General features: G+C 38.6%; 2 protein-coding genes across 5 annotated transcripts in view; both read left to right on the top strand.

Annotated features, from left to right (window-relative positions):
- The first annotated feature begins 1,105 nt into the window (after positions 1 to 1,105).
- On the top strand, positions 1,106 to 11,315 carry zgc:111976 (uncharacterized protein LOC553663 homolog). Of its 4 annotated transcripts, none has more exons than XM_035412728.1 (17): positions 1,106 to 1,208; positions 1,617 to 1,714; positions 4,634 to 4,709; positions 5,353 to 5,407; positions 5,839 to 5,971; positions 6,509 to 6,537; positions 6,637 to 6,708; positions 6,796 to 6,870; positions 7,226 to 7,302; positions 7,374 to 7,439; positions 7,544 to 7,652; positions 8,154 to 8,278; positions 8,449 to 8,567; positions 8,746 to 8,944; positions 9,845 to 9,940; positions 10,267 to 10,369; positions 10,632 to 11,315. In XM_035412728.1, exons 1-17 carry the CDS (start codon positions 1,190 to 1,192, stop codon positions 11,035 to 11,037), a joined length of 1,857 nt encoding a protein of 618 aa, XP_035268619.1. In that variant the 5' UTR covers positions 1,106 to 1,189; the 3' UTR covers positions 11,038 to 11,315. The 4 variants fall into 4 exon arrangements, with proteins under 4 accessions (XP_035268619.1, XP_035268620.1, XP_035268622.1 ...); XM_035412729.1 differs by having other exon boundaries at positions 1,186 to 1,251; XM_035412731.1 differs by lacking the exon at positions 1,106 to 1,208 and adding an exon at positions 1,212 to 1,281 and having other exon boundaries at positions 7,226 to 7,323; positions 7,425 to 7,439.
- A 3,371-nt stretch (positions 11,316 to 14,686) lies between these two features.
- Positions 14,687 to 24,167, top strand: part of LOC118224858 (F-box/LRR-repeat protein 7-like) — a 56,154-nt gene continuing 46,673 nt past the window's right edge. The window contains exon 1 of the mRNA XM_035412660.1: positions 14,687 to 15,387. Within this exon, the coding sequence (XP_035268551.1) occupies positions 15,351 to 15,387 (37 nt within the window). The 5' untranslated portion in view covers positions 14,687 to 15,350. The remainder of the gene's footprint in view (positions 15,388 to 24,167) is intronic.

The raw sequence follows: 24,167 nt of genomic DNA, 5'->3' as shown, positions 1-24,167 counted from the left end.
AGAGGTTATTATCGTTGAAAGTCCCTGAACTGATTGAAATGAAGCTGGGCTGTAGTCAAGTTAGTCTGTATGAACAGCATTCCATTGACCCTCCATAAACAATGCCAATTTTAGCATTCTGTATGCATCCCAATACATTGATATGGGGAGATAGAATACTCATCTTGTATCTTGGTAAATTATATGAATGCTGTACAACTGTCACATCAGAATACAATTGTATTTATGCAGACACAATAATTAGGCTATATTAAATAATTTGAATCAAAAGTCGAATCCAGCAATGGCAATAATTTTAATTGATGTGCCAGACTCCAATATATTACCGAAGCCTACTGCATGTTCGGAAAAATGTGGGTGAATGTTTCGAATACAGATATTTATTATGATCATGATCAGCATCAGAATCATATTATTATTATTGTTGTTGTTGTTGTTGTTATTATTATTATATTATTATTATTATTATTATTATTATTATTATTATTATTATTATTATGCATCAGGTTGCAGTAAACTTTCCCTGTAGTTAAGAGTTTATTTATCAGTTAGCTAACAAGTAGCCTACATAACATGGATTCATGATCTGCTTCCCACTTCTGGAGAATTGAGCTGGACACCTAACTATCTGAGGGGGTTATTTTGTGGGTGGAGTGTATTTATCTTGTGGGTGGGAATTTGTCAGTTTTGTCTGTTGTTGTCCTCTGTTTCTGAACGTTGTCTGTGAGTCAGCTCCCCAGTATGTCCCACTGATTAGTGTTCTCCCAAGCTGAACATTTTCCCAGAGGCATGTTAAAATGCCTTTGTAAAATGGCATGTAAAATGCCTTTGATAAATTAAAAATGCATGCTTCAACTAGCCTTGGTCGCCCAATCATTAAAACCATACGTTAGGCGCCCCGAACATTGTAGCCTAGAAGTTTCCTAAATTACTTTTTTTATTTTTTTTAATCTTGAATCATAAATGATAAACGTAAACACACGCACACGTTGAAAATGATAGGTCCTTTGTTCAAATTAGTTTTTTGATTTAATTCACCTGACTGGGAATTGACATTTAACAATTCAGTAAATGTATTCGTCCACACCCTGTACCACCTTAATTAATTGCTAACTATACATTGGCTAGGATTTAGGTTCAACCGTGCTTTGCTCGATCTTAAACTGGCAAGTTCAGTAGATGAGACGAAATGGAGGGGAAGACGTCGGGTAAAACATGTAGCACTTCGTGCGATATTTTAAAAGATGCTGGGTGACTGGCTGAGACGCAAGCATAGTGAATGTATTTTGGATATGAATCCTATCCTTTCATTAGAATAAGTCAATTATTTAGCCTACCTAAATGTAATAACCTCCGTCTCTGCAGAAGAGGAGTGATATATTTCCCATTCTGCTAGGAGGACAGTCTTTTCTTATATAACTACTTAAAAATAACTTCTCAGTTATTGAGCTACACGACTTGCATGATACAGCTAAACTTTTCGTCTTTATAAGCGATACCCTATCCACCTAACCTTTTGACTTTTCAAAAGCTGTAGTAAAAACAGTCTAAGCCCACATTTATTCGGCATTACAGAATGTATTGTTTAACTATCTGTCAATGTATTTTTCTTGTAGGTGGAGTGGACACCAACAAGACCAAACTCTCGCAGCTGCGGTCTAAATATGCAGAGAAGCCGTGGAATGAGACACTTCAGCTGGTTCGCAGGTGCATGGTAAGTCTCATCTTGATTCCGATCACATGGTAAATGGTTCTTGTTTTGCCGGGTAGCACCACTTCATTAATTTTTTTAACTTTTTGTTTTCGTTTTATTTTGGACAGAATCTGGTTTTCTAAATTTCTTTAAGAGTTGTGTAAACTATACGCACAAGTAGCAACATGGGTGATTACTGAGCGGGCTTTGAATCGGCTTTAAATGACTTAAACTGCCACTTTATGCCACGCTGTCACTCAAGTTATTTTTCTGTATGTACTTCTCCCACCAAAGGTAAATAGCCTTTGTGTCAAAGAAATATCCCAAATGCACGACCCTAATCATACGCCTTGACAAAATCCTCCAATTAAGCAGTGACGATAACTGTCAGTGCTGCAAAATAAATTAAAAAAAAAAAACATGGAATATGGTCACATTAAAATAATTTGAATGGTTCTTCTTTAACTTGAATAGAAGTCAAATATAGGCAGTAACAAAGTAGTTTGCTGCAGTGGTACATCAAAAAAGGTGAATGTCATGTACACATGAAAAGGCTCCAAACCGATTAAATTTGATCAATAGTCTTTTCTGTCACTGATTGACAATGCTGGGTGAAAATGTCTTCACTTAATGTTTAAGTTGTAGATGTGCCAATTGGTGGTTCATTGATTTATCTATGCTGTGTCTGCTGAGTCATTGCATGTTGTCACAATTTGTCTTGTCTGTTTTGCCCATGCTCAGATATGGTATCAGTTGCTTTTATCAGTTCTTATCTGTTTTAAGTTTTATTTTATTCAAAGCAATGGTCTGCAGGACATACGTCTACCAAAGCTGTCTAGCTGATGGAATTGACCTGTTATTTATCACACGCTTCTTAAAAAATGTGTGTAATTTGGGATTATTGCATTTTCCAGTGGGATGTTTTCATTTGAGAATGCATCTGCTAAATCTTAAATGACATCCAGATGCTGTTGTCATTAAGCTAGTGTAGGTTGTCTTTTCCCCCTTTTGACCAATGACTCCACCCTCAGTGTTAATCTCAGACCTTAATTGGTTAGTTATCAATTTATTTTATTTGCATAAATTGTTAATTTGCAAATTGTGTGTACAATGTACCAGGCAAATACTGTTGCACTTGTTCCCTTGAAAACATGCTTTTCATAGTGTATACATTTGACATTCCATCCATGATCACTTCCGTTCCTTTCATTCTCCCCATATTGGGGCAGCTAATCATTTTTATTATTTTTTTTAATAGGTATGTGTACACGGACACCAACATATGCTTCAGCATATGCCCTCTGCCCTGAGGTGGAAAAAGTGCCCTTGTGGCTACAAGTTTATTTATTAATTTACTTTTCTAACCATAGGTGTGAGGTGCCCTTTTAAAAAATAAATAAAAATAAAGTGGCATGAGGGACAGAGTGTAAAATATTTAAAAATTGGGAAATCAAGTTAACACAATCTCTAATATTGAACATAATGCATCTGTTTAATGCTTACCAGATGTTGGTAGAATCTCCCACATTCCTATGTCTAGTTACTGTAAAAACATAAGACCGCTTCATGGAGAAGATTCCTCTGCTGAGAGCTTATCTTCAAGAACTGTAGGACTTCTAATAAATTACCAGAAATGTCATCTTTGAGAATGTTGTCATAGTTGCATTTGTACATTTAAGGTTCCTTATAATCACAAATTCAAAGTCTTCATCGGCTGCTTCCCAGTCTAGCTTATCTACACCCCAGACAGCAGCAATAGGCATATGTCACAAACCCTTATTAGACTAGGTGAGGTTTTGTGACTGCCTAAATGTCTAATTAACTGCCATTTACAAATACATTTAAAGTATATCAACTTCTTACCTTGAACATAGTTTGCAAACTGTGTTAATTCAACTATAACAGTTTGTGAATCCAAACTGGATCAGATGTAAATGGTAAATGGACTGCATTTATATAGCAAAAAATATATATATCCAAAGCGCTTTACAATTGATGCCTCTCATTCGCCAGAGCAGTTAGGGGTTAGGTGTCTTGCTCAAGGACACTTCGACACACCCAGGGCGGGGTTTGAACCGGCAACCCTCCGACTGCCAGACAATCGGTCTTACCTCCTGAGCTATGTCACACCCAGATGTATTCAGTTAAATGTACTGTGTTGCAGTTGATGTAATGCTAAACAATTGTGTAATATTTATACTGCTTGTTTGTCCATATTGGACAATCTGTTGCAAATTAATGTAAATGATAAACCAGTTGAAGGTGGCACATACATTCGTTGGGTAGGCAGCACCAAACTTGCACCTTGCATTGGCACATGCATCAAGGAATATTTACATTAGTTTTGCTCATTCACGGCTGGTTTGGATTCAGACTGGGAGCATATGCTGATTAGTCCTGCATAATTTGTGTGAGTCTTCAAATAACCAGTCTCTTCTGACCAAATATGGCTGTTTCTGTAAGTGACGTTTATCAAGCCTGAGTCATTGGAACTGTGTTTTAAAACTGAGTGGCAGGGGTATTTACTCTGAGATTCCCCACAGGAACAACAGATTTGGCCTGCAGCACTGCGCATGAATGGGGCTAGTGCTGTGTAAATGCGGAAGAGAATGTCTTTGGCTCTGCTGCATACTGCTCAGTTGTCTCAAAGGAAGTCAGGTTTTGCAGAAGTCTCTGGGGCTGGGGAGGGGGCTGTCAAGGCTGATTCACTCATGAACAACTGCAGTTGTGTGGAGGAGGAGCTGAAGCAACTGTTGTTTAGATAGCTGCTTGACTAATACTATGCCTGCAACACAATGGCTTTGGTTCTGTTGGGATTTGTATAGACTATCCCCGCAAAACTCCCACATGACATTGCCTGTGTTGGCATAAATAGTGAAAGCAATCTACCCTGTTATTTTGAGAGAGGAAGGAAATAATTTGTAGTGATATATTTTCCAGGATAAATCAAAAACCGATTCCAGATCCAGTCCGCTGTATTTGCGTTGTCTGGGGAGAATCCATGAGGCACTGAATGGTAAATTCTATTTATTAAGACCTCTGTTTTGGTAATGTCTGAAAAGTTGCTTAATCATATATAATTTTGTTTGAAGTACTCTCAAACATCCACAGAGGCTGTGCAGTTTCATCGGAAGCTACTTTTTACCACAATATGCCAACTCTATCTGCACAAAGTCTCAACCAAATGGCACACTTTGTAGCGTATAGAGTTGTATTCTGGGGTGCATTGTCAACATCGTTTTAAAACATCGTTTCAACACCGTTTTAACAATGTCGACACTGCGCCAAAAATTACTGGCGTGCTTTGGTTGAGACTTTGTGTGGATAAACACAGTTGGCGTATTTCAGTAGAAAGTAGCTTTCGATGAAACTGCACAGCAAAATCTGTGGCTGTCAATGAGTAACCGTGGCATTATATTTGGAAACGTTGCTGTTGAGTTTATGTACATTTTTGGTGCTTTGAGCACCCCAAAAACTTTGCCCCATTGAGGTCTGTTGTATTGGAGTGAGCTGCAGCTCATATCTTATTTTATTTTTTAAACTTTAAAAACTCTTCAAAACTCAACCAAAGGCACATTTCTGTTAGTACTAATTATTATGACTACAGCGAGACAACTCCTGCAGTGATCCACTAATGTGTGTTCCAATTTGTATTCCAGTGTCCTCTCTGACTGCAATGGTATCCAGATTAGAGATGATTGCAAAACAGAGAGGGTACGTATTGCTCTGGGGCAACTTGATGTTTGTTAGTTTCGGGAATAATTAAATGTTAGTTGCATATTTTCAGCATGGGCACAGACTTGCATTGTCTGAGAAGGACGTAGGCCATGGGATACACTGCGTATATTGTCTGACTAAAATGATGGAGAATGTAACAAAAGCCTATATTTTGATTTTTACTGGATGATATGACCAAAAGCCATGAGGAAATCCAACAGGGGATTTCTAAATTCAAATTAACTTTGCTGAGCTTAAATGTTATTTATTTTAATGTGATAGATACCATAAACTTTATTACTTGAGGTGTTCATAAAAATTAAATCTGAAATGATGCAAATAAAGTGACTATTCATCGGCAGATTATATTATCACTTTTATAGCCTGTCATGTTTAGAGTTGATATCTCTATGGCTTCTTGATGCCAGGCTAGGATCACACCGGAGCCCCACAGAGACTACCTATTACTTGACTTCGGACATGTTCTACCTGGAGGTGTTACTGCTGCCTGGTGGGGGTGTAGAGGATGTCAAGGTGGCTCATCATGGAGAGGCTCCTGTGGTAATGACCATAGGACCACAAGGCCCACATTTCTAGCCACAGCAGTAGTTTATTCACTGCATATTCACTGACTGGTCCATAGTGAGTAACATTGTAGTAACTTAGTAGTGTAGTGTGAAAATAGGATTTATGAATGCTTTGGTGTTTTGTCTCTGTTACTATATGCTTATGCCAAATAGTTTCAGTATTATTGCTGTATTATAAATTGATTTATAAATTTAATTCTAAAATTGATTACACTGTAGATATTAGCCTACTACTACCAAATGTTAATCAGTTAAAAAAAATGCAGATGACTGTCAGAATAGGTATGCTTATTCATAATTATGGAAGAATGTACTGCATGTCTGCATGCTTGTAAATTGAATATGATAGAATGGCAACCATTCTAAACCATACTGGGACTCCTGCATATTGGTTTCCACTTCAAGCATTGATCTAAACATGCACCACCCCCTATGTTGTGGCCACCAGTTATGACAAAACAAACAAACAAAAATACAATGGGTGCTAAGGCTAAATTTTCCTTTGTTTCAGTCCTGGGAAGCACTTCTTACCCTTCTCAGGTAGAAAACATTTATGTAATTTGAGATTCAGTAGGTTGTGCCTACAGCAAAACTCAATGTTGCATTTAACACCATTACTATGTTATCTTTGCCGCACAGGTCAAAAAGATTTGAAGATTTCTCAATGAAGCTGGACTGCTTCTCTTCGCTCTACAACATACGTGGAGACAAGTACCGTCGTATTCGCAATATTGTTCTTATCTAATTTATGTAATTTTAGAGATTTATAACGTGTGCTGTGTCCACTTATTTTTGTAGTGAAACTAAAATAAAGATATACACTGCCCTTCAGCACCTGGAGAAAGATCTTGTAAAGATATCTCAGTTGCCCAGGTGAGAGAATAGGACTTTGTAACAGAAATTATTTTCTTGAGTTTTAACTGCTTGTACTTCAGTTCGCTGTAAAGCTACCAACAGATAAGAATCTTTAGATAATTCATTTGGCTCCCTCTGATGGTAATTCTATGCTAGTTCAGTTCAGTATTCTAAGGTTGGCCTCATCAGTTTCCAGCAGACTACATCCTTGTCGTAAACGGCACTTCAGTGTCAATCTGGCCTTACAATACTATGTCTTAAAATGGCAGTTTTTTCCTTTTTGAATAAGTGGTCATTCTAATGGCTGTTCGTTTCTTAATACATGTAAAGCTACCATTCTGGCTGTTCATAAAATGTTACTGTTTGCTTTCAGACCTCTCATAGATCATGATCTTCATGTGGACACGATTCTCAACGGAAGAATTGGGAAGGTCACCCTACGGAGAGAAGGTTCTGGAGCAAAAGAGAAGGGTGATATCAAAGTTATGATCTGAGATGTATGGTCATTTTTGTTCACACAGGAAATCCCCTGAGTATCAAGTACTACATCAGCCCTTATGATCAACTGACAGAGAATGCAGATGCAGGTATGGTCAGTCTGTGACATGAATGGGTGTGCTTTCATTCAATGAGGAGCCACCAAATCGTCATGGGTAAGAAAAGTGCAAATTGCCTCCTCTCTTTACTGTAGAGTGCAACAGTGGACAGGCAGCTCTGGTGACGGCAGGGGCCAGTGACTCCACACACAGGCTGCAGATGACTTGCCTCATCCAAAGGCCTCCCATAATCAACACAGATGGGTAACTTTCAGATACTGGAAGGGATGTTTTGTCTCTGCCACCAGGCTGAACAAACTGAGATGGACAAACATTCCTGGTCCAAAGACACCTGTCATCATAATCATACATCTGATATCAATATAGGCACCTAATTGACCAGACAAGTTGCCATTGCTCTGCCAACTGAAACTCCCTCCATAGCAGATGCCGTAGGCATGCCTGTTTTCCCTGAAATTGTACCTAGAACAGCTAGTATTCAATTGGTTATTTTTGAGTATTACTTTGAGTCTATTGAACTGAATAAATTCAAACCTTTCAAATTGAAACATCCTGGGAAACAATAAAACTGCCTTGGGGAATTGAAAATTAATTGAGATGGAATGAAAGACATTACAGAGCTGATCGTGTTCTTTCACTGTCATAGTGGGAGCCTTGGAACAAAATGGTTGTGCTAATCTTTTGCTGTTTGACAGGGTTTAGTTAGTCCCTACAGTGTTCAATTACTGACTGCTGTCATTGCAGTCTCCCGGTGTTCAGTCCCCTGGACAGTGTCACTAGTGAAATCCTGCCAGCCTGCTTTTTCCTGAGGCTGCAACCACCTTTGCCGATGTTCTCTTCCTTTATCCGCAAAATGCACCAAATCACTGGTGGGTACACTACATGCATTGATTTTCCTTGAATTAATGTTGTACACATCTAAGTCTAATCACTGCCGTATAGCTTTAAAAAACTTTTGATCAAGGGATGTGTTTTATTTTATCCTGGTTTGAAGTGCTGCATGTTGTATTGCTGTATGTGATTAATTGGTTTGTTGCAGAAATGACCATGTATGAGACTGACCTGCAGTGGCTGCCCTTCCCCTGGCTGTTGGCGACCAGTCTGGAAGAAAGCAGCTGCTTTGACTCTTTGGCAGGGGAAGATGCCCACTTCTTTGTGGTTGGTAGATTCATTGGAAAATACTGATGACTTGCCGCAAGACTCTTGGCTTTCCTATCTTCTAGAGTTTCTTTAATTTCCAAAACGATGTGTGTATTGGCCAAGATGGTATTTTGGTTTTGAAACTTAAATATGTTAAAGGAATGATTTTCCACCTCATCTACCCGTCGATGCCCAGCCTCTTCCAGACAACCAGATGCACAGTTATGTGCTGGCAGGGGACGTGTGGGGCATAGCAGCTCTGAAGGGGGCGCTGGTGCACAACATCCCCTTTACACACCCTGCCCATGTCCCCATGCTGCTGGAGCTGTTGAGACACCAGGCTGCAATCAACACTCTGCTTTCCAGCATCGTTACCCACCACAGGCCCTGCCAAGGTCAATAATGTTAAATCATGGGTTATTTCAGAGGTGAAGACATTGAGAATTTCACTAGTTTAACTTGTTGCTTCTAAATTTTACACCAGATTTAGTCCTGAAATTCTGTTAAGCACTTGAAAAAAAACTGCAAGATCCTGACCGGACAGGTCAGTACAAGCTCAAACGAGAACTCTCCAGAACTCTTCCCAGCTTTACATGGCAAATGCAGACCACAATATGGAAAATGTAAAGATCAAACAAACTGATCTACAGAATAACCAAGGATGGGCATACCTATTTGAATGCATGAAGGCACAGATCTGGCCATGGCGGGTATTTTATTCTTTCAAGCTAAGCTCCCACTGCCCTTAAGGACCAGACCTATTCATCTGTGTATCAATAACTGCATTTCCACAGTTAGGCCAGCCAGTCTGAGTCAAAGGCTTGGTTGAGTTCATGCCTAAAGCCCTGTGCCATAGATTCAGACTATTGCTCTGCTGCTTATCTACTATTGGGCCTCGGAGGGTGCTATCATCACTCTTAGTTTCTCTCATACACTTCAGACCATCACACTCTCATTGAAATATGGCCTGTAACTTCCATATTTTGAAACCTTGCTATCTGCAGTAGCCCTGCCCTTAACCTTGACCACACTCCAATTAGCATGATGATTGTATTGGAAGGGCCAAAAGCATGGGTTTGAGGGACTAAGTAGGGGTGACTCGAGCGTTGCCAAGGCCTGGCAGTGGCTGTGGATAGAGAAGCCCTGGCATGCACTAGCTTGTCTACCATTTGCACAGTTGTTGAAATGTGACCAATGGCATTTACTGAAAGGCTGGAACTGACAGCTTTTTCCAGGTATCACGGTGAAGTGTTAAGGTAACCACCCCTGTCCTGACCCCTCACTGCTCTCTGTAGGTTCAGAGCCAGACTTGCACTGTGAGGTCCTTCCAGAGTCGGAGTCCAGCTTCTCTGTGTCTTTCCCCCTGCCTGACCCAGGCTGCCTCGGTGTGCGTGAGTACCAGGGCACCAGATGGTCTATTTGCGCAGGAGAACTGTTACCTAGAGCGCATTTGGCTTATTTTAAATCTGTGTTAGAAGGGTGGTTGCAGAATCCTAGCATAAATAGTTGCAGTATTCGGTATCTGATGTGGGTGCTGGAAAATAAATTGGAAACTGAACAATTAGAAACCAATCACTGTTTACAATTCAAATGGTTTGTTGGGATTGTTCACTATTTTGAACGACACAAGTCTTGGTGAAATTTGCATGTTGGTGAGCCAAAATTGATGCTGATGTTTGATATCAATGTAGAGCAATGTGTTTACTTGCCTCCACAGTTTTGGTGAATTTAAAGGACTCTCGTCAAATCACCAGCCGGCTGTTTACACTGTGTTCAAAATATTCCTCCATTGATGAATACATAACACGAGTCTTGAAAAGGTACATTTAAAAAAATAAATAAATAAATAAACAAATGGCTGTAGGTAATTTTACTACTGATTTTATATTTAATTAGCTAGGGTATTGCTGTATGTTGAGTTGCTGCAAATTACTTTAAAGTAGTATAAATATACACAAATGTATAGGTATGTACACTAACAATTAGTGCAGTGCAGTCAATCGACTTTTCTAATTCAATTTTTTTTATCCCCATTTGAAGGATATATGCTTTTTCGATTGATTTATTTTATTTTTTATGCAGATGCATGTCCATTCCTTTGGTCATGAGGGCGATCTGTAGAAGACTGGCTCAGAGCAGCTATTTAGATGTGGCTGCCTCCACTTCAGCAGCTGGAAATTCTGAGCATGCACCTGCACCTGCTGCTTGCTTATATATGGCAGACTCTGGAGCCGATGCTCCCTGTGCTCCATCTGTAGACTCTGAGGCTGTACATACCAGCCCTCCCTCTGCTATGATATCCCAGAGTGCCTCAGTCTTAGACTCCAACTGCATGCCTGCATCTCCGGTTTGCTCCTACTTTGTAATGTCTCTTCCTGCGGCTCAGAGTGCTGCAGGTGCTAATACAGAATCTCTTGCCAACCCTTACCCTGGTACCCATGTTGGTGTGCTTCAACCCTGGTCAGCAAGCAACCCACTTGGAATCTAACATTTTGAAAGGGAGGTTATGGGAAAGTTAGACTGGATATGTATTTATTTGTTAGTGGGTAAACATTTAAGAATTTATAATAAAGTTTGTTTTTGAAGGCAGCTTAATTAAGACCGTGTTTATTAAATGGAGCTTTGATCATTGAACATATGATTTCCTGAAGATGTGTGTAATTCAGAGTATGGCAGTGTGGGTAGGACTATTAGTAATATTTGTAGTTATGAAACTCATGACCTTGGAAAGGAAGGCTGAATATGAAGTAAACAATACACTGAGGTTTCATACTTTAATCTTTAAAAGTACTGTATGTCTTAATGGGTAGATCAGGTGTGTCAAACTCCAGTCCTGGATGGTGACAGTGTTTGCCGCTGTTTGGTTTCCTTTCAATCAGCAGCCAATTAAGCCCTTGAGAACAAAGTGTGTTGACTTGTGCTGAAATGCACCAAAATCAGCAGACAGTGTGGCCCTCCAGGATGAGTTTGACACCCTTGATCTACCCATTAAAACATAACATATTTCAAACTTTAATCTTTAAAAGTATTGTATTTCGGTACAAAAAAGAAAATATAAATAGTAGACAAAAATATACTGCTTTGTCTTTAATAGTGTGTGCAGCAACTCAACATGCATATATCATAATTTGATTGGGTATTGCCATAAGTGGCTTTTCTTTTTAGTACCAAATCTCAAAGGTATAGTGAAGAAAGAAATGTGTTGTAAATTGCATTTTAAAGCGTGGTAAGCAAAACCAAATCTAGACTGTATTATTGACTGTTTTTGACAGGGCTAGGTTTTCAGTTTTGACTTGGCAACATGACGTGACTTCACACGTCATTGTGAAGTGGGGCGGCTGTGGGTAATGAAAAGGCCAAACGTATCCCAACAGCAAGGCAGACACTGGGTCCAGCACTTTCCTTTCACACTATGTTTCAGATCATTGCAAACAAAACTTGGTTTTAATTTGGCAGAGAGGTCTTAAGTTCTGAGTTATCTGAAATCTAACAGGAATTCTAACAAACTTTCACGAAGTCCTCCATGATTGTGTATTGTGGATGTGATAATGGCCATTAAATTAGCCTATTGACAAATTATTGGATTTGCATCTGTAGTTCATCCTCTTTCCCTTGGTCTTTTCCACACTTGTACAATACTGCCTATATATACGTTTTCTTCCAAAGTTGTAGATTGTGTCTATTGCTTCTGTGTCATGGTATCAAATCAGTGTCTCTGTGGCCCCTCTGTTTCTTGAAATTGAGTGAGAATGTTGGCATTCTATTAAAGGATCATTGAGTCTGTTTTAAGTATATGATTAGGGGAGTAAACCAACTGTCTACTTTTTAAAATGCAGTTTTGTATCATTATAAATGTTTTCTCTTTACATTGAGTCATAGAGCTATAGAGGCTACTCTGACCCCCTGAGAAATCCAGACTACTCCTTTGGCAGTACCTTTCCAGAAAATATCTCTTCTGCTATAGGGGCAGAATCCGCTGAGCCATAATAAGGCTTCATTTCCATCATGGAGCGTGCACATGAATCTAGGTAAATCAGGTTAAATGTAGGCCCCTGGAAAATCACCTAATGTACATAACCCATGGTATCCTGTTTATACTGCATACATTGAAAAGTTCTCCAACTTATGGCAACTGCTAACTGCTATTATGCCAGTGCCAAAAAATGTTTTCTTTTTTTATTATTATAAAAGGCACACTATTCTGTCCTGATTTCTCCACTGTTGAATATGAGAGAAGTCATGACATGACTGACATCCAAGCTACGTGCATGGGTTGGTCACAATTTGGCAGAGGAGTGTTTCATTGACCAATAATTGCTACTTGCATTCCTATTCTTATCTATGAAATCCTGAGCAGGGTCTCACGTTTCTCAGATGCATTCCAGGGAGACTGAATAAAGGCTTAGCAATCAAGGTTTTTGGGCTTGGAATCTGACCTCTCGCAAATGGCTGGCTGACAGTTGATAAGCGCCATGCAACCCAGTAAGATGCTGAAAAAATGTAATCATCCACCATAAAGGTTTCTAGTAAAGTTTTCTGTTTTTGGTGTTGGCATATGCTTTCCATATTGTATGTTGAATCACAGGATTGCTTATAAAAAAGAAGTAAAATAAATACTGGTAGAACAATCATGTGTTTCTGACCTGAACAGGTAGTGCATGACAGATTGGATGTCAATTCGGAAGGTTCAAAGAAACGCTACATTTCAAAGCTAGGGGAAATCCATCATTAAAAGAGAGATTTTCATGGAACAGAAATAAATTCAATCTAAAAACAGTACAGGAAATTGAGAAGGTTATGGATACACTTGATAGAATCGTGGACCCCCCTGCATGTGTGAACTGACACCCTTTCCTACCACTGTCTCTCGCTAGGAATAGCATCTATTGTGATACCATAGCACTGGTGGCAACTTTGGTCAAACAATGACATGCATATTCCCATTGTCAGTGTAGCACAAGGCCATAGGATATGATAATGAAATGCAATTTCAGGAAGTCATTCGATTAAAAATATCCTGGGCTTGTTTCAGATTCCTGTTTTGAATTTGCTCATAAGGAACCTTTTTTCTGTAACACTGACTTCAGGAAATGTGTCTGCTAATATTGTTTTGTTGCCCATAAAAAGCACCTTTAGCACAAACTTCCTACAGGATAACCTCCCTGACAAACAAAGGGAAAGCTAAGAGTAGTTGTTGGATCAGAATCAATTGCAGACAAAAAAAGAGACATATTTTTATTATATACAATATTATTAGAATTGTAAGTGGTGGCAAGTTCAGCACATAACTTATTTTGCCACTGCAAATGTTTTTTTTTTTTTTTTTTTTTGAACTTATTTGTGCTTACCACTTATTCCATTCCTGTCCCTACATCACAGGTTGAGTAAAATGAAGGAGTCTTCCTAAATGTGCAGTCACATGAGCAATTTTGTCCATGGTTTCCGAGAAACAATGGGCGACTCAGCTTCCCCCGGCTCAAATCATAAAATAGAAGTAATAATACTATGAATTTATACTGAGGTGGAATGTGAATCTTACTACGTGTTTTGGGCTGACTGACAGCCACTAGGGGGCGTATATAACAGGCTACTGTGCCGCACTATGCTGATTCTGGCTGCAACCCACTGTGATGATTACACCATAATCTCCGCGATTGCGCTGCCTTTCAATTGGCCGAAGCAATCAGTGCCGGAACTATACAGTCTGATCATAATGTTGGGTCGAGTATACAGCATCTGTGAGATCCAATCAGGGGTCAAAATAAGTGACACCATAATATATTTCAAAGTACAAAAAAGCAAACAAAAACCAAACTTCAAATCTCCACAGATCACAACTGTAGGCTAGGTGTTGTCAGTGTAGGTCAACGTCTTTATTTACATTAGCATTTCAATGCATTTAATTTTTTTAAATCGTGGAATGTATATTAGCTTTTGCTTGAATTTCTGTAAATCACACGAAGTATAACCATCCTGTATAAAAATTGCCGTGTTGAGGGGTGAAAGTTTGTTATAGTAGCCTATTTAGAACCGTCGTTCGTTCACATTTAAAATTCATTTTCTTTGATCACCATATAATGTTGTAGTTCTCTGGTCCTTTTTGTGTTTTTACAGAAGACTATACATATCGGTATTCAGTTAGTATCCTAAATACAACGCTGTTGCACAAACTGTAATTTACTGTGATTTCACTTTGAAAGACCAATCAAGTGAGGATGAGGATGCCAAGTAAAAACAGCGCATCTTTTCTTCTTTTAGTCCGCGGTCTCTTTAAATCTGTATCTGCCCGTATACTTTTCCTTTTACATGGAGGGTGGGAGGTTTCTGAGTCGAGGCAAGCCCTTGTGCTGCTTCAAACGGACCCCAGAAATGAGTCAGCGTGCTTGCTACCAGGTGCACCTACAGTACAGAATTGACCATTCAGAATGGATCCTTGAGTGTCGCAGCAGCGTCTTTACGAGTCGTCTGAATTAAGCACACCATATTAACTGCCATGGATGTTGCTTTTCCTTAACGCCATGGAGTTATGGATTACAGAAATCTACTTGTCCACTGAAGGATTTTGCAATAAGTTTGAAACCGCATATAATGTGTTAAATGTTGGGGAGACCCCGTCCCCCGTTGTCCTGTCAAAGCCTGGATTAGGGATTTAAAGAAAGGCTTCTGCGGCAATATCTCGCGGAGGGGAGCTGTGCGCTGGACTGTTTTGTCATTCCTTATCCGTTCCACACTGTCTTCCTGGGATTAATTTGATTTTATGGGTATCCCGTGTTTGAGTGCATAGATTATGCATTCTCAAAAATGGGTGCGAACAATGGGAAACGGTATGGAAGTGAGGGTAAGTGCGCTTCAAGTTAAAAAGTTATTTTCAAGATGTATTATCCTACCTCAAATAACGGAACACTTTCCCAATTTGAATGGCGTGTTCTGTGAATTATGTTTATATATCTCCCGTTGTACGGAGCAGGCTAGCCTTGTGTAGTATTCTCCTGCTTCTTGTTTACCTTGTAGGAATGAAGAAAATTGCGTCCCCGTGTTGTTACATGCTTGTCAAACTATGCAGTCCTTCTCTCTTTACCACTTGTTTGTGGTGTCTGTCTTCGCAATCAAGAGCGTAGCCTATGCTAGCCTACTTGTTATTAAATGTTTAAATCAGTTCATTTGTTTTTACCGAGACGTTTGATATCAACTGTATTTGTGCACAATGTATTCATTTTCATTTCATTCATAAAATGAAGGGATGTGCTTCACATCTCAATCCACGTCAGCCTTTCTTGGGTCTGCAGTAGGGAATGTATTTTTGTTTAGTCTTTTACTTCACACAAGTAAATGCACTATGGAAACTGGTGTGACATTTTGTGGAGCATTAATTAATTAACCTGCATATCTGTCCCTAATCTGGCTGTATTGATACGTCAGATTTAACCTTATTGAAATGTTGGTGAGGTTATAAGTTATGTATTACCCATATTTAATCTATGTAATGAAAATCTATGGCACAGACCTGCTGTCCCTGGTAATGCATGTTTATTTGTCTACTATAAAGCACATATGATGTATGCTTCAGTACATGGGTCAGTTAAAGTAACAGCTGTCATCCCTTGGTGGTGAAAGTGCTTGGTTGATTCAGAACGAGGCACAGTGTAAGCTTGGCGTCATTGTGGATGCCAACCTTAATTTTAACGACCATATCAATAGCATCACAAAATCAGCTTTTTATTACCTTAAAACATAGAGCAAAAATAATTGCTTTTGTATCAAAACTGGACTTAGAGAAATTGGTGCATGCTTTTATTACTAGTAGGTTGGACTACTGCAGTGGTTTTTTCTCTGGTCTTTCCAGGACTCCAGCTCATTCAGAATGTCGCAGCCAGAATTCTGGCTGGGATGAAAAACGATTACATTACATTACATTTTATTTGACAGATGCTTTTATCCAAAGCAACCTACAATAAATGCATACCAAAGGTCACTGGAACTACTACAGGACACAGGTCTGATAGGGTACAGTTGTCATTTTGTATCTTGATCACATTACACCTGTCCTAAGATCACTGCACTGGCTTCCTTTATCCTCAATAATACATTTTAAGATTTTACATCTTGTTTCTAAAGAATTGAATGGCCAGGCTCCACAGTATATTTCTGACCTGCTTGATGGTTATGAGCCGACCAGGTCTCTGAGGTCATCTGGCGCTGGTCTTTTAGTAGTTCTAAGGGGCAAATCTAGATCTGGTGAAGCTGCTTTTTGTGCAATTATGTGCCCAGATGGTGGAACCGGATTACTTAAGACAGGTTTCAACTCTTGCTGCTTTCAAGAGTTTTAAAAAGTGGGCTTTCCTGTTTCCATGACTAGTGTATTTGCTTTTCTATGTATATGTTATGCTTTTTTCACTTTTTTGATGTTTTATATATGTATATATGAAAGTGTGCGTTTTGTGTAAAGCACATTGGATTTCCACATGTATGAAATGTTCTATATAAATAAACGTTGAACTTCCATTTTTTTCCCTTTAAAACATGTCAACTTATCATTTTCACTTATTGGGAGGACCCATTGCAACTGTGAATGGATGTAATATGCCTTTCCTGATTGATGCTGTAATGCTAAGTAGTTCCAATAGGTTGGCAGTCCAACATGTTTTTTGTCGGCTTAATGTACTACAGCTCTAAGAATGCTGGGATTCAAACTCCGAACCACCAAAGTCGCGTGCTCTACTGTAACCCCCCCCCCCCCTTCGCCTTTCCCCACCAGTGCTGCTTCACATAAAATTAATCAGAGAATACATGTACTATGATCTCAGTATTTTCAAGATTTGTATTTGTAGCACTCATGTAGAGCAGATATTGAGTATCCGTTTCACTCATCTGTAACCCTTCTGGTTGAAGTGCATTTGTTTTCACTTTTCCACATCAGGCCTTGTTTTTCCTGACAGAGAAAATGTGGATGGGGATACAGATAAATCAGCAACTTTAAATTAGAAAACATCGGGGGTGAGAGGATTTGCAAAACAAATGCCCGTGTGCCTGTGCAGAACATCATCTGCATTGGATTTGTGCAATTTACATCTGAAGATTTGGGAGCTATTGTAAATGATCAGCCAATTTCTACTGCATGAAACATTGTCTGGTAAGTGAGTAGAACCCTACAATTTGAAGGATGTGACTCTTGAAAGGCGGCAAGTAATTATGCACTTAATGTGACAGACATAGAATAGACTCTCTTGAGTCTGCCACCATGTTTTCAGAATTGCCTGAAAAAATGCTTTTTATAATAATGGCAAAGTCTCCTGTTGTCAGTCATTTTCTTTTTGCAGGATGGTCATACCGTAGCATGAGAAGTTATTTTCTACTGCATTAACGCGCAAACTGGTGCTTTCTCTTTAGCCTGAAGCTGTCTCATTGAATTCATAACTTTCACTTGATAGAGACAGCCTATTGATTGAAGGGGAGCACTCGAGGGAAATCAGCCTGGGATTGTGGACTGTGTTTGACCTGCTATGTATTTTCTGCAGAGATCAGCACTTCAGTATTACAGTATATCCCTTGGGTTGTTAATGGACCTCTTCAAAGGACCTCTCACAGTTTGGAACATTTCCTTCTTTTTTTGGGGTCTTAGTCATGGTCAGGATCTATTTGGGGAGAAGAGAAAGCTGAAGCACAGCTTGGGGCTGAGAATGCATATGTCCAGTGGCTGTACTGTATTTTTTTAACCTGTATTTCTACCTGTCAGGCATAGTGACTGAGCCACATCTCCAGCTCGCAGCTGTTGAGAGGATGACAAGACTACCTGTGTGTGAGAGAGATTGACTTGTCTGTATAGCTGGAAATCAATTGACCTTGATGTTGACTCTGTCCTTAAAACAATACTCTAAATTAATTTGTTTCAAGGGAAGGATTGATGTAACCTCTTTTAGAAATTCCAAGCATACCATCATCAGACAAGAAAAAATACAGCGTGTAGACAAGATCAGATACATTTCCTAGCTTGCAAAGATTCCTTATTTCAAAAACTGAGCTTATAAACAAACCAATGTAATGGAGCTCAGTGAATGTGAGTTTCATGTGAAGGTTATTTCATCCCCTGGGGTTATGAAAAGAGCTCAGTTGGTTCCCTGTATGAGAGACTGGGGGGTTTAGAACTGTGGAAATATCTTCTCTTCTCTGAGAGTTGCTCTGTGTGATTCTAAAGATCATGGCTTTAATTCCCACACAGATTACTAATGAGAGTACACAGTCTGTTTCCAGAGCTGCTGCATATAGCCAGCTTCATTATGAATTAATACTCCTATCCCCAGCAACTAAAACCTTTTTTTTATTTTTTTTTCACAGAACTTACCCTCCCTGTGTTAAATTGGGTGAGTGTATTAAAAGGTATTTTTTTTTATTTTTTAGAAAAACTTATAAAAATAATGTTGGAATATTAACCTGTCGACAGGGTTATTCTGATTTGTGTCTCAGTACTTTTTTTACTTATAGAATGAAAAACAGTGTAATGTAGAAGCAGTGTCTCCTTAAATAAAAATAAAAATTTGTGGTAGGTTAAATCTTTGATGTGGACTAGAGGACAGATATGGATTACGGTCTTTGTTTGGCTTTATGGAATTGAATATGAGTTACAAGTTTGCACCAGTCTCGCGACCAGAGAGTAAAGTATAGAGACAAGACAAATTGAGTGCCAGACGTGTAAATTCCATGGATAGGATGGTTGTCAGTATTGGAGTGCAAGGGAACTGCATAGGTATTGAGCACAGCTCTAAGTTGTAAATAAAACAAGGTGGTACCAGATAGACTATATGATTATTTTAGATCCTGGAATGCTTAGAGTCTTTTATCTTGGATGACATCCAGTAGGACATTGATACCTTTTTCCTGACCAGCGGGGGAAAGATATTGGCTTACCACCCACTGTAATTGAGTAATTATTGAACAGTGGAAGATGATATTTCTGGGGAGGGTTTGCAGTTTTCTCAATGGATCACCAAACCGTAATTAACTGAGAAATAATGGAGCCATTTTTAGACAAATGAGGCAATTTTTGGCCCCCTGTGTTTCTTGATCATTCAAGTTTAGAAAACTTAATTTGTGGGGTTTATTATTCCAAATGAATTTAGTGATTTTGGTATTATTCCAGCAGTCTGCAGGAAGAGAAAGAGGTATCATTGAACCAATGATGTTAATCCTAGGCATCATGTTCATTTTGATCACAGATAAGCATGCTCAAATGGATTGAGGGTTTGATGACCATCTTGTTAGGTCAGCTAGTATTTAGTTTAGTCCTCTGTCATAGTTCTCAATGATGATTCTATTGATAGAAAAGAAAATGTTCCGGTCAAGGTAGTGACATTGTTTGACTATGGGAATATAAGTAGAAGGATTAACAGAGTCCACCACATTTACAGAGTTCACCAAGGAGTTACCAAAGTCATCTTTAATGCAAGAAATGTTGGATAGGTTTTTATTCTTCTGTAATTTTTGTGCTTAAAGTTCACTAGTGTGAGAGCCATTAAAATATATACATCATAAATGGTTTCTGAATGGAGAGTGTAGTTCCAACCTTATCTCTCTCTCTCTCTCTCTTTAATAGTTGCATAGAGGGGACATCACTTTAGTCTCTAGAAGAGATACAATTTTGTATTCACTGGGCATCAGTAGATTAAATAAGCCATGTAATGAACTTGGGGTGTGTCTGGTGTTCTAGTATATGTTTTATGGTTCCTTGGGGTAGCATATACATTTAAGTTTAATATGGAAGTGAGAACATGCTAGAAAGCAGCGATGTGGATGAAATGGTGGATGGGGTAAGAGGCCAGAACACTGAGGATTATAGGGAATATTTCATGTGAATGTGCTTTTGTTCGCTGCGATCGGTAGAACAACAACATGATGTAATAAAACATTATTGGAACATTGTGTCATGTGGTTGATCCTGGGACATGGTTATATATCAATATTTGTTGCCTCAAGAATAAAATAAAACAGAAAAAATCTGTCTTTATTGTTTTGAAGGTCAGTTTGTGTATATTTCATAGGTGTGTAACCTGATTCATGGATTCTACTGGCAGATAGCCTAGGTGCCTTAAGAGGTCTAAGGCATTTTCCAGGTGATGAGCTGATGTTCATTCCTAGGTCCGGTTCTGCAGTCTGTGGTTTCTTTTCCAAGTTTCTATGTCAACATATTTATGTACTGACTGTTGTTATTGCTTCCTATTAAGCGAGTATTTCCAAGGCATATTTATCAATTTTGATTTGAGCCCTAAAACCCTTTGTTTGATTTGTAGTCCTAGCATCCTCTCACAACAGATTGCCATGAAAAACGTCCTGTCACCTTTAATATTTCTGATGGCAAAACTTGTAGAGGCTCCATTTTTTTCCAGAAGGGTTTCTTAAGAGGACATCCTGTTCTTTTACAGATTTCATTGTTGACATGAAGTTTTCATAAAATTCAAACAATGCATAGCACAAAGCAAGCTGATCCATTGTACTGTCAGAATACACAACGGTATTCACCTGGAATATTTTAAAGCATTTGTTGACTCATAAATCAAGTTTAGCTGTTTATCATTGAATTTAAATTAAGATGATGTATGTCTTTATTTAGAGTATTGATTAGAGCACAGCCAATATTCACTTTTTGGATTATATCTGTATCGGTAATTAAGGACGATGTGGTCAATGTAAAGGACCGATTTAGCCTATATTTTTAAAACATTGACACATGGTTGCTCCTAGGACTTCACCTCTGCATCTACAGTAAATTTATTTTTAAACATAGAAAGAGATACAAATCATTATGTGAAAATAGCCTCATTTTTATTTTTATACGTTGTCATTATAGACTAATCACAGCAGATAAATCGTTGTAGTTTTTCACCTCTGCTGACCCAATCCTTCCTCTGCCACTCCTCGCCATGCTAATAATCTGTTTAATGTGTGCAGTGTTTTTTCTACCCAACAGGGCTATTTAGTTGCACAACTGGATGCTTTGATCTGGCTTCCTTATAAAGCAGAGCATTACACATATCGGACTGAGTATTTGGGTTGTCTGAAAAAAACAACAGCGTATTTTTCATTTTTGGTCTTCATAAAAAGACTGAGAAGTTTTTTCAATCATTTCTTTAGCATGTATGGAATTGCTAGGCAACTTTTTCTGGCAAAAATTCGAGAAATTATGCCAATTCCAGGCAAATTTTAACAGAAATGCTGAACTGCACCATCAGATTGGTACAGTGTCATTGCTTCATTTGCATAGTTATATTTGTGGTGTTTCCAATGTATTTAATTTCTGCTCCAATTTTCTACAAATTGCAAATGTTTTGTAAAGACTATCTAACCTCTTTCTGAAACTTCTGTCTGGTGTACTATCATATAACTTTTCTCTGCTAGGAGTAGGCTACCATGATCATCAACTGCTTCGCACTAACGATTATTAATGGATGACTGGGATAAATCAGAAGTTTGAACATTCTTATTTTCATCCCAACGGCACACATATTAACAAGTAGGTCTAATATCACGTTTTTGAATTCATACTGACTTTCAGAATTTCTGCATTCAGATAGATTCATTAATACTCCATTCCCTAACTACTCTAAATGTCAAGTCATTATTACAGAAGAGAACCAAATTCTCAGTTGACCTAACTGGTTAAGAAATACTTTTTTTTTTTTTTTTAATTACAAAATAAAGAGTTCTTACACACCAATAGTATGCTCTTTGTCTCCATTGTATAAGCATCGCAAATATTTAGGTTGTAGACTGGGGCTGGGTCTAATTAAATTGGATTGTTGTTGTTTCTTGTCTGAAGTGTGGCTGACAGGGCTATGCAAATAAAGCACTAGATATTGGTCTACTGAGTGATACACACCCAGTGGTATGGTTTAGAATCAAATCCTGAATGTGGCAGTGCTGGCTGTGGCCAGGAGCACAGTATGCTGGGATATGGCATCGTCCAGGGACACAAGGTTTCAGTCAGCGAGATAGGTCCCACCTCATTGCGAACTAGCAGCTCAGTAGTGGTCAGTCAGGCGACTGGGGTCTGCTTGTGTCAGCTGTGCAAGAAGTGTGGTCTTCCAATGGTAGTGTAGCCCAGCTGGTGAGTAGCGCAGTTGGGTGCCCTAGCTTACATATTCTATGCTGTAGGGTGAAGGTAATGAATAATTGTACACTTACTTAGGAACTGCTGCTGAGTAATATATAACTTCAAGTTTTTTTCAAGTGCAATTCCTGGGTGAAAATGAAAACATGTCCTTAAGCAAACCCTTTGGTATTTCAAGAATAGCTTGTGAAAACATATTTACCTCCATTTGGAAAGGCAACGTAATGAGTCTGATTTGACTTGATTGCAGGGTCAGTAAATTATTCTGGGTGAAAAATATACTGAGGTAAAACAGTTTAGTTTGGAGAAACTTTAGGGGAAAAATTAAAAAATAGACAGGCCTCAGGGTTATGTAAGGCTGATCCATGATCCAACATATGTGGTTCCTCTTGAAATGATTTAGGGCTACTTCTTTTATGCATCTTCTGAGTTCCTCTTGGGCCTGTAATGGTTACTTACACTGTTTATGCTGCTGCTGTAAGAGATATTCTACAATTTTTGCTGCAGATCTCACCCAGCTGATTCTGAATGCAAAAGACAATTTTTTAGCCATTGCCCTGAACTGGAGCTACTAGGTATCTTAGCCCGCTAAATTCCAGAGCTGGACTGTGGCCAGTGTCTTTGTAATGCCAGTTTTTTGAGTGATTGTGATGTTGTTAGTAATATAACCATATTGCTTTGACAGTGTAGAGTAGGTTTCAGATCAGATCTATCAAGTTCTGTTTAAAAGTACCATGACTTCAGTCCATGAGACAACAAAATGGGAAAATTATGCAAATAGTTTTAGTCTGAATACTTCTGCAGGCATGTGGTTTTATGTCTGTGAGTCTGCACACTACTTTGGTTGTGTGTACCTTTACACCCCTCATCTATGAAAAATCTCAATGACTGTTCATTGAACGCTGTGTCGCTATGTGTTTTAACTTGTGTTCCAAGTTACTCATGACTCATGTGAGGCAGAACAAGATTTGTGTGTGCATTATATAATTTCCCATACCTCTTTTCCTTTCCTTGGGAGATTTTCAGTTACCTTTGTGTCCTGCTGACATTCGTCATCTGAACAGTTTATTACTGGGGCTGGCTCAGTTACAGGACATCTATTGGTGGAGAGAACACGTTGTTTGTTGTTAATGACATTCTTAGAAAAAGGGTTTTCAGCATTTATTTTATTGTAAAAACTGATTATGAGCAAGGCAACACATTAATTTTTTTTTACTTTTAAATTTTGCTATTTCATAGGGGATTGTAACTGATGAAAGGTAGTTACTTATCATAACCTATAATGTGTGCTAATACTTAGCTTGTTTAAATGAATGTATTTAATCTTACATATAATGAGAGCTTTCTAAGACATGTTCTTAACTGATCTTTCAGTCACAGAATGATAGTGAACTGATGCATTTTAATAAGACACAAAAAGTCCAAGGCAATTTCAACTGATCTGCTATTATCAGTTTAGAAAATAGCATTTTAGATAGGGCATAAAAAAAATTTCTTGCTTCATTTAGGAAAGATGCTGC

This window comes from Anguilla anguilla, chromosome 4 (genome assembly GCF_013347855.1).
Source record: "Anguilla anguilla isolate fAngAng1 chromosome 4, fAngAng1.pri, whole genome shotgun sequence".
NCBI lineage: Eukaryota > Metazoa > Chordata > Actinopteri > Anguilliformes > Anguillidae > Anguilla > Anguilla anguilla.
The sequence above is the reverse complement of the archived record's forward strand: the minus strand, read 5'-3'. Positions and strand labels throughout refer to the sequence as shown.